The sequence below is a fragment of the Cynoglossus semilaevis genome, chromosome 19 (assembly GCF_000523025.1).
Source record: "Cynoglossus semilaevis isolate Cse_v1.0 chromosome 19, Cse_v1.0, whole genome shotgun sequence".
NCBI lineage: Eukaryota > Metazoa > Chordata > Actinopteri > Pleuronectiformes > Cynoglossidae > Cynoglossus > Cynoglossus semilaevis.
This window is the reverse complement of record NC_024325.1, coordinates 3,878,481-3,889,024: the sequence shown is the minus strand read 5'-3', so window position 1 is coordinate 3,889,024 and position 10,544 is coordinate 3,878,481. Positions and strand designations below refer to the sequence as shown.

Genomic DNA, 10,544 nt, shown 5'->3' with positions numbered 1-10,544 from the left:
AAAACATGCCTTACTATAGCCTTAATAGCCATAATGAATAACCGCTAGTTAAATTGCAAGCTGCATCGGAGCATTTGATGACAGAAGGCGATCACACTTTCACCAAGACAGGGAGGCAACGCCGGGCGAGTTACGCCACTATCTGCCATTTCTTTTTTAATGTAGTTTTCTGTAGGATCTCAGTGAGGATGGGAGTATGGTTGGGTGATAAAACTTTTATGGTAGAAGAGAGGCAGAGGCATGGATGCTAAAAAAAACAGCAGTGGACAACAACAGCTTTCTGGGAGAGGGGTCAGAAAAGCAAACACGGCATCAAGAGACAGGAAGTACAGTATCTCACTGGGGACAAAAGCCAGGGCCGTGTCTTTTCAGGGCTCAGAGCGACAGAATGAGAGAATAGCCAAGTCTAGACAGAATACAGTGTAAATTAAAAGCAGATAAGACAATTAAAAAAAAAAGGCGAAATGGACCCAAAAAACTCTTTACCAATTAAAGAGTTTTGACGGACAAAGAAAAGAGTCACAGGAAGTTTGAGTCAAGCTAAGATTTAGATAAAATTCAATAAAATTAAACATTTGACGTCCAATAGATTATCATTTTTTTTAATCAACGTTCAGGACATCTGTATATGATTCCAGCTAAAGTCATCTTTAAAGGTCAAAATGGAATCACTTTCAGCCTAGATTAGATTAGTGTGTTAATACCAACAGGAGTCAAAATAAATAATGAATTTGTAAAAAAAAAAAAAAAAACAACGCAACAAAATTTAAGTGCAACATGTGAACACAAACATGCACAGTCTGTAAAAAAAAAAGTAATTCGTCTATCAGCTGACAGAGAGCAGAGAGACAAAGAGCCCGGGTAAGAGAGACAAATGAGTGATGAACTGTCTTATTCTACCTTCCCCCGCCTCGGCCGAAGAACATTAACAGTGATGAATCGCAATCTCAACCCTTCCAAACAACTAGAATCATTAGCTCTACCTTCAACAGGCCTCATCATGTATCTACTGATTTATGGCCTTAAAAAAAAAAGGTCAAATATCCTAAAAGTTATCCTCACACGAAAGGCCACAAAAGGGTAGAATGAAAAGTGCTAATGCCTTACAACAAGAAGATCACTGCTTGGACCCCCATTTTTGCAAAAAAAAATTCATAAAATTAATAAAATTTAAAAAATGTAACACACCATTAAAATACATTCCGAATGTATTTATGTACACATTTCTATTTAAATATGTACTATTTATGCATATTTTTCTTTGGAACAACACAAGTCAGACTAGTTCTATATAGTAGCATATGTTTTGTCTGTTATACCGATGTTAAACTTAAGTCAATGTAAATCTTGTTTAGTGAGTTTTTCGTTGCTAATGTAAGCAAAAAAAAAAAAGTCATAAAAATACTAAAACGTAAGACGTAAAGGACATGTATTTCTTTTATTTTGCACTAACCTTCTTAAAACAATTAAGAAAGCAATTCACTTTCTTCATGCCACCCAAGAATGCGACTCAACAGAGGTGTGGACTCGAGTCGCATGACTCGGACTCGAGTCAGACTCGAGTCATCAATTTGATGACTTTAGACTCGACTTGACAAAATGTAAAGAGACTTGCCACTCGACTTGGACGTTAACATCAGTGACTCGTGACTTCACTTGGACTCGAGCCCTTTGACTCGACAAGACTCGAGACTTTCTCCAAAACCCAAAGTGATCTGTGTAAATATATTGTTATTCTGTTCGAAAAGGACTAGAAAGGACTCGAAAGAGAAACTTGGACGTGACTCGGACTTTGCCTGTCTTGACTTGAAAACTCGACTCGGACTTGAGTGCAAAGACTTGAGACTTACTTGTGACTCGCAAAGCAACGACTTGGTCCCACCTCTGCGAATCAATAGTCCAAATTGCAACCACGCTCGTCTAAAGAATGACTCAAAGCTGAGATATCAAGCTAAACCGATGTGAGCAGGGTAAATAACACGTACACTTAGATTATTTCACTAACAGCAACGCATGTAGGAGACTACGAAACAATGAGGACATGTTTGTGTTCCTCTGGACCAAAGATTATACGGCACCACATTGAAACTATCATCATTATTCCCATATTGTGGAAATGCATGGGGAAATAAAACAGTTCAACAAACAGTCCTCAAATTTTGGACCATTTCCGTCGTATAAGGTTTAATATTCAACAGACGTAGAATAATTTGACGACAACAACAAAAAAAAAAAAATACAATCCCTTTTGGGATTTGTGCAAAAACTGAATTTAAAAAGTATTGAAACATTATTGTAATGTTGCTGGCACAATTTTTCTAATTGTGACTCTATTCTATTTAACATGTGAAGTAAGCATTCCATTTGTGTTCATGTTCAGGTACAGCCGCCTTTGTAACAAACTAAAATCTGTGTGTATAATTAAAGTTTATGAGACTGTAACTTCTGATCTCATCCAGAGAATTTATGGCAAAGAAACTCTTTTTGGAACTTACAACAACATCATGGCTTTGAATAGCAACTCTCTCCCCTCTCCAGTGTCTGACCTCCATTCCATACTCGCCTGGAGGTCCATTCTTTTTTTCTTCAATGGATTGTGTTTGTGTTTGTGTGTGTGTTTCCCAGACGGGCCGGATGAGCTGTACTCAGTCAGACCCAGTTTAGCCTAATGCTCCGAGCCTTTGCTCATTGTTTCCATTTGAACAAACGCGCATTTGTTTTTGTTTATGTTTTTTTGGGCTAATTTAGAAAAAAAAAAACATTTAAAAGTGTTCCACGGCTTCCTAAATTTAGACTTCAAAAAAAGAAATATCCCGTGAGAGGTCGTTTGCGCCTCTGTAGAAATTTGGGATTTAAATTGTTTCTGAGCATTATGAACAGCTGCGTGTACTGAGTGATTTCCAAGAAACTAAAGTCATCCTTGTGCTTCAAGACTGTTTGGGGGTCTGGCAGTGACGTGCACAGAATCCCATGTGAATGCTAATTTCCGGTGAGAGGCCCTTTCGGTCTCTCCCTCGGGGCAGAGTTGATCAGAGACTGTTTAAGGGTCTTCAGCGATTTTCGATCCGCTCTTCTCGGAACGTGGTATTTGAGGTGTAGCGGAGGTTGTCTCATCCTCAAGAGAGTTTAACGCTGGTCAAAACCGGCTGACGAGGAACTGGATAATAGGATGGTTAGGCACATCTTTTCACACATTGCGATTTTTCCCCCTGGGGCTTCAAGGGCTCTTCTCCATAGTGACCGCACGGCTGTCCCACTCTAGTGTGTTTGCATGCCTATCGTTTGCTTGCCTCCCCTCAACCCCCTTTTCAGCCGGATACCTGATTTAACGCACGTAGGCCATTGTCACTCCTCTCATTGTCACCCTGTTTTCACAAATAAACACAAAAAAATATGTACTTTCTGAGCCACGTTGGCTCAGGTTGAGAAACAAAATCACAGATCCCAGATCCGTATTTAGGAAAGAATGAAGTTAGCTAGAATAGCACGAGCACAAATAAACGGTGACACTTTAAAAAGGCTGCTCTCTGACATACCAACAATTACTTGGGTTTCCTTCTGATTTAATCGGGCCACTGAAAGTCAAAAGGATCCGACAACGATAGACCTGCAATTAGCCCTGGCACGAGCTAACCCTGCCGTTAGTGTTTCATCACACTTTTCCGGATTTTGCTGGCAGATGATTGTGACTGACGTGTTTGCTTTGGTGATACTCTATCATTTGGAAAAAAAACAAAAGACCGCCTCAGAGAGTCTGACGTGCATTTCCACAGTGAGCGCCTCGACTAAAGAGCCAATTAATGCCGAGGTACAACTTCTTTGACCTTAGTCCTCGACTGAGAAGAGAGACTCGCACTGCAAACTTTGGATGTATAAATGAAACCAGACCTCACTAACCTTTATCAGAGTAAAACACTAGCCTGACAGGGTGATACAAGGAGGAGGTGGAGGAGGAAGAGGAAGAGTGAGAAAGTGAGTTTCCTTGACAGGGCTATAAATCAGACGTCGTGTGGTGCCTTGTTGTCCTGGAAGTACAAAACCGCATGACCGATCATCTGTCTCCAAAAGAGTCATGAAACAAATGAATTCGTGTGTCTGTGCGCACAGGAACTGAGTACCACTGACCTTTAACCACGTTCGGTAAGCCTTTGCAACAAACACACACACACACACAAGGCAAATAATTATTCTCAACAACATCTGCTAAGAAATATTACTTCATTCTTCATCATCATGGACAACACGGACAGCGTGGAAGTGTTTCACATAATCTATGGTCAGATATGGGTAGTTAAACGCGCATGCATTTAAACCCCTAAATGTATCCCAATGTCGACACTTCACTGACTGGAGCGCAGACAGTGAATCGTTTAAGTTTACTGTTTTGTCTGTGATTGTGATGAATCAGTACAATGATTCAAATCATTAACCAAGTTGAACCACACAAATCCAAGTATTGATTCAGCTGAAGTGGACTGATTTACCACAGTCTTAGTCTGGCCACGTAGGTAATCTACTTATTGGATTCCTAAAGTACCTAAAGACTATGAGTCCCCACACTCTTGTAAGAGGAGGTCATGGGTCTTGTAGGAAAGTCTGTCTTAACATTCGTGTCTTTGGACCTTAATCCTGAACGGAAACGACATTTGTATTTGTATTTTATTGGTTGAAGTTTAACTAGTGGTGATGGGTACATTAATAAATGTATCGTATTATCTGGACTACAAGTCGGCCCGGAGTATAAGTAACACCAGCCAAATGATGAAAAAAGTGCGACTTACGGGAGCCTAGGGTGCCCTTTTAGCGGAACAACAACAACAAACGTGAAATTCTATATATTTTATTATATAAGTCACACCGGAGTATAAGTTGCAAACCTAGCCAAAGGATGAAAAAAAGTGCGACTTTCTATAATAGTTTCTTCTTCATCATACATTTTTTTTGGCTGTGACTTAGAATAAGGTTATAAGAGAATATAAAAATATGATTAATTTTAATTAACTGTGAATGCAGGATTATGACATAAATACATTACTACCACTACTACTACTCTGAGGTAGGGTTCCCAACCACTGGGCTGGGGACCAGTACCGGGCCACGAATCATTAGGTGTAGGGCTACACAGAAGGATAAAAAGTGTATGTAAATATAAGCAAGCCTGCATGATATTGTTTTGCTTGTTATGTAATAATAAGTGTATAATAAAAACTAATAAGTTCTACTAATACTAATAAATAGATTTATAATTGGGGTGTCAAATTAACGCATTAATTGCAAATAATTAATTACAGACACGAGTTGCATTTTTTATAAAAATCCGTTTTTATGTTTTATGTGTTAGGCTTCTTGTGCTTGAGTTGTTGGAATGGAAAACAATGGTCAGTCTGATTATAGCTGTCATTGTGTTTGGGCGTGTTCAGCATAATCTGATAGGCTCCCATTGAGTTTGGGGAGGACACAGTGAAGAGATGGTGGGGAAGGGAAAGGGAGGAGCGCGTGAGAGTTGTCCATCTAATGAACGAGGAAATTTACAACTTCCCGATGGCACCATCGATAAAGGTAGAGTGATATGCCTTTATTGTAAGAACAAATTCCTATCTATCTATCTATCTATCTAAAAATTCCTATCTATCTATCAATCTACCCACCTACCTACCTATCTATCAATCTACCTACCTACCTATCTATCTATTTACCTCCCTACCTACCTATCTATCTACCTACCTACCTACCTACCTATCTACCTACCTATCTACCTATCTACCTGTCTATCTACCTATCTACCTGTCTATCTGCCTATCTACCTATCTATCTATCTATCTACCTACCTACCTATCTGTCTACCTGTCTATCTATCTATCTATCTATCTATCTACCTGTCTATCTACCTATCTACCTGTCTATCTGCCTATCTACCTATCTATCTATCTATCTATCTATCTATCTAACTATCTATCTATCTATCTATCTATCACCCTACCTACCTATCTGTCTACCTGTCTATCTATCTATCTACCTGTCTATCTACCTATCTACCTATCTATCTAGCACTGAGCCGCAGACCTTGTGATCCAAACCTGTGTCACACCTCTGCCCCCTAATATGTTGGGTTAAAACGTTTCGATTTATATTACATTTGTATTTGATGTATTCTGCTTCTCTACCTACATTTGTATTTGATGTATTCTGCTTCAACATAAAATAAAATACATTATCAGAATCATCTATATTTCATATACAACATCTTTACCTTTCTACCTGGCTCTTTCCACCACAGAGGACCTGATGTTTGTAATATAACAGCACAAAGTCCGTGCGCTCAGAAAGCTTGTTAGTAGGTGACAACAGGGTCAGTTAGAGTTCACTGAGCTCCACTGCACCTGAGCAACAGGGATTATTGATCTGGCAGCTCGTCCAATCATTCAGAGCATTTATCGTCAGGAAAGCTAGGCATATTTTTAGCATACTTGGAACGGACAGATACTGTATGTAGTGGACAGAATATTACTCAGAAAGCATCACCTGTGCTCACCCCTCAGTGGTAATAGTACTAAGACAGAGAAAACAAATGGAGACGCCTTACGTTCCGGTATAGGTTTTAGTACTGGCTACATCGTTCATGTCACTATGTTTATACGTAGGTCTTGAACTTATTTCCAGAAGAAGGGCTAAGCCTGGTTTTTTTTTGTCAGCATTTGGCTCCATGGATGCAGGGGACAACACAAAAAGCATGGCACAAACAAAGGACCATAAAGTACATGGAGGCAGACAATATAAACAAACACAGGCATAAATCCTGGTGGTGTGAATGCTGCGGCCTCACTGTTTCCATTACTGCTGCGTCACAGCATTTTCATATCTGCAGTGACATGATAACAAACCAAATGATGTGTCTGCAAACAGTGCGGAGTCACCCAAAGGTTCAGAGTTGGAGAGAGGCGGAGAGGCAGTTCGAAAGGAATTCACTTACAATAAACAAATTAGCATGGAGGGTGGGGTCGGAAATTAAACCATCCAGCAAAGACGCAAGAGAGTTGAGCGAGTATTTGAAATAGAGGAATCTGGCCTCTGATCTTACCGGATAGCCTTCTGTTTTCTTCTGGCACCACTTCAATAGAGCATTTCGCTTAGATCCTCCGTACTCCCGCGCCAGAGCAGCCAAGGGGTCCTTTCTTTCCACACTGATGCCAAGAAAAACAAAGCACAGTCATTGCAGGGTGTAGCGGAATAAAGTTTAGGTTGCTTCACGTAGCGCAGTGGTTCTCAATTATTTTCATGTCAACACTATTGAGAACCTGATAACAACAACAGTGTTAACAATAACAGTGTTCCCTCTTGCGGTTCTCCATTCTTCGTATAGGGCAAATATATATGTAAATAACAACAATAATAACAACGTGTAGCGTGTGATTTCACTGTATATTTGCATGCATCTTTGCAAGTTACAGCCTGAGAAATGTGCAGTTGACTGAATACAAACGAGTAAGAAAAATCACTTCTTTTTTTTTTTACTATTCATTTTTTTTCTTCAATATTTGTTATTTCCTCCAATAGCAATACTCTTCTTCAATTTTTGTTATTTCCTCCAATAGCAATACTCTAAATCCAGTCTGTCCCAGAAAGTCCCTGTGTTTAAATGTGTTCAAAGTAACCGGTAGTAACCGTAGTAAAGATGAATACCAAACCGAAAGCAGGTCACCAGATTAGTTTACCTTCTGCAAAATTATTTTAACAACTTCCTGAGTATCGTGCTGCAGGAATGTAGGTTCAAATAACAGTGGAGGCTTGGATAAAATGACTTTACTATCTGCAAAATAACAAGCTCGGATGAAGCCAAATATTTTTCCCCAGTCTTATATCTGTTGTGCTTTGATTCTTTACTCCTCCGTTTCAGTAGCATTAGGACCAGATGCATCAACACGTATCAATCACAAATTTGTGATTAGCTGCTCATCAGCTGCCTAATAGAGGAGGTCTGGAGCACTATATTGCAAATATAATTAAACAGCATTAAACATCCAACCACACAAAGACAAACAGCACGGTGGCCTAAGGCTGGAAGGACCGATTTTTTTTGGGATTTCATTCCCATAACAGTGAAGCTCAACAATATCAACAGTATGTTTGCAGAAGGTGAGGATGCTCTACTGTGTCATGGACATGCATCTGACTGCGCAAACACACAATGCCTATCCAGTGACTGTCACGTACGAGTGCAGGAAGATATAGGTCAGCCATGTTAACCGCTAAAAACTGCTTGAAGATAAGTACAAATAAATTCGAGTTTGATATGTTAGTTCAATACAACATATATTCTTTACACAAAAATCCCACCTGAGCTTGCTGTTGCCCCGGGAGTAGCTGAGAGCTGAAGGGTGGTTTCTAAAGGAGATGGGAGACTTTATAACCGACTCCAGCGAGGGACTCTTCCTCATAAAGCCATTGGGTTTTATATCATCCCCGCAGCCCGACAATTTATCTTCAGGAATTCAAGAATGTGTAAAAAGAGGAGCAAGGAAAGAGGAAGAAAAGGAAAAATATTAGAGCAGGGTGTTCTAAACTCGAGTCAAGACAAACGTTGGCGGCAAATTATTATTGACATTTAAAAATGAGTGTCTCTAAACATTATTTACGTACCATGCGGGTGAGAGAATTCTCCCTGATTGATCTTTTTTTCCAAAGTCTTGGATAAAGGTCTGATGTATGAGTGTCTCTAGAAGTGCAAAAGAAATAGAATTGACAATTTTTAAACGGAAAATATAATCAAAAGGTTGTGCCTATTATACAGTAGATGTACCTGGATTGGGGAGACAGCAGCAGCCGGGGCAGAGCGCACAGGAATCCCACTAAGTGGGCTCCTTGTTGAGGGATGCATTTGGACTGTGTGACTTGGTCCATCTGAGAGACAAAAAGAAGTACACAACATTTTTTTGGGCTTAAACTTTGTCTATGTCTGACCAAGGATTCTATTCCTCTAGTAAAATAAAGCTTTTTTTTTTTTTGCAATGCTGGTTGTTAAAGAATATTTTTATTTATAATAATATCGAATATGAAGGTGACATACGAGGACGCTCTAAAGAAAGGACTTTGATTATTTTTTTGAAATACTGAAGATTTACAGACAATCCTCCATGGTGATGATCCACATGTAGTAGTGTTTGTAAGCTTCAGTGTACAGTGATTTTTGAGTTTGGTATGAAGTGCTTGATAAATATTATATCAATATTATTATTACTGATACTTTATTCTGAAAATCTTGTGACTTCCTGTCACTGTTTTTGCACAAATGTATTAGTTTTCTTTTCTTTTTTTTGGGTAAGCTGCTGCTAGGACTGTCAGAAATCAGTGTTGATAATTGTTTAATACTTTTACTACAGTATATTTTACACATTTGAAGTATGAGTTTTTGTCCGTATTGCTCCGTATATTGCTACTAATCCAGCTGAAATAAAAGAAAAAAAGATATACATTTCAAAAATAATTAAACAGTTGTCAACTTATACAATTGAATTCTCCTCCAACATATAGCAGGAGAGATTGTGGCAAGCAGATTCTAAGTAGTGTGCACGTGCATTGTCCTTACTCTGTCCAACTGTATCGAAAGACCTAATGAGAGATTTGACAGTTGCTCCAGGCTCTGAGTTGGCGTCTCCAGTGACGTCAGTGGACGCGGCCGGTATTACAGTCCAACGACGGCTGGAGTCAGAATCAGACACTCTCACCTCATCGCTTTTGGACCTAACGGACAAAATAAACATTGTGGCTGTGCCATGTATACAAGGAGAGAAGGAAGTGGACTATTTCAAACAGAGCGTCTTGAACACTACTTCCTGAACAAAACACACTTGTAATAAATGGCTCAAAGTCTGATCTACAGAAGTGAAATGTAGCTGACACAGACCCTTACAATTCATTGGTATCTAATGACAACATATTGAGTAGAATTACCCCCACCCCCTAATAATGTAGACAGACAACAAACCAAAGCAGGACTGGTGTAATTTGGTTTATTCAATGATGAGATAAACAAGTCAAATATACAACACACCTGCATTTGTAGCTATTTGTGGAGGCACTAACACTGGGGTCATGTCTTATTCTGAATAAATAACCGAAATAACTTCATATGCAGGTGCGCTCAATAATCCGGAAATTACGGTAACGGCTTCTTACCTTACTCTCTTTATTCTTGACAATAACACTGAACAAATGGAATATCTGGGCTGAAGACTAACCTGAGACTCTGCAGTAATATGATGCACTGCAACAATGTTCTGTATATTGTATTTTTTCCTGAAAGATAAGGTCATGAAACCGCTTGGTCATTGATACAAGTGTGAAAAAAAAACAAAAAAAACTGGTGTAATAAGATGTATGCTGAAAAAGTGATTAAATGTATTTCAGAACACCTTTGACTACACGTAATATCACAACCTTGAGTGACCTCTGGTGTTCAGTTGAGTTAAAATCGGAGGAACATACAGGTCATAGCACAGTTCCCCTGGTCCTTCATTTTGATGGATATTTATACTTTAGAAAAAATT

General features: G+C 39.1%; 1 protein-coding gene across 5 annotated transcripts in view; it reads right to left on the bottom strand.

The window, feature by feature from the left end:
• specc1 (sperm antigen with calponin homology and coiled-coil domains 1) overlaps positions 1 to 10,544 on the bottom strand; it is a 50,812-nt gene that overhangs the window by 11,983 nt on the left and 28,285 nt on the right. For all 5 annotated transcript variants that reach the window (XM_025065423.1, XM_008332348.3, XM_017041841.2 and 2 more), the window contains 5 exons: positions 9,584 to 9,738; positions 8,798 to 8,898; positions 8,638 to 8,713; positions 8,335 to 8,479; positions 7,079 to 7,181 (listed from right to left, as the gene is read on the bottom strand). In XM_025065423.1, coding sequence (XP_024921191.1) covers positions 7,079 to 7,181; positions 8,335 to 8,479; positions 8,638 to 8,713; positions 8,798 to 8,898; positions 9,584 to 9,738 — 580 coding nt within the window. The remainder of the gene's footprint in view (positions 1 to 7,078; positions 7,182 to 8,334; positions 8,480 to 8,637; positions 8,714 to 8,797; positions 8,899 to 9,583; positions 9,739 to 10,544) is intronic.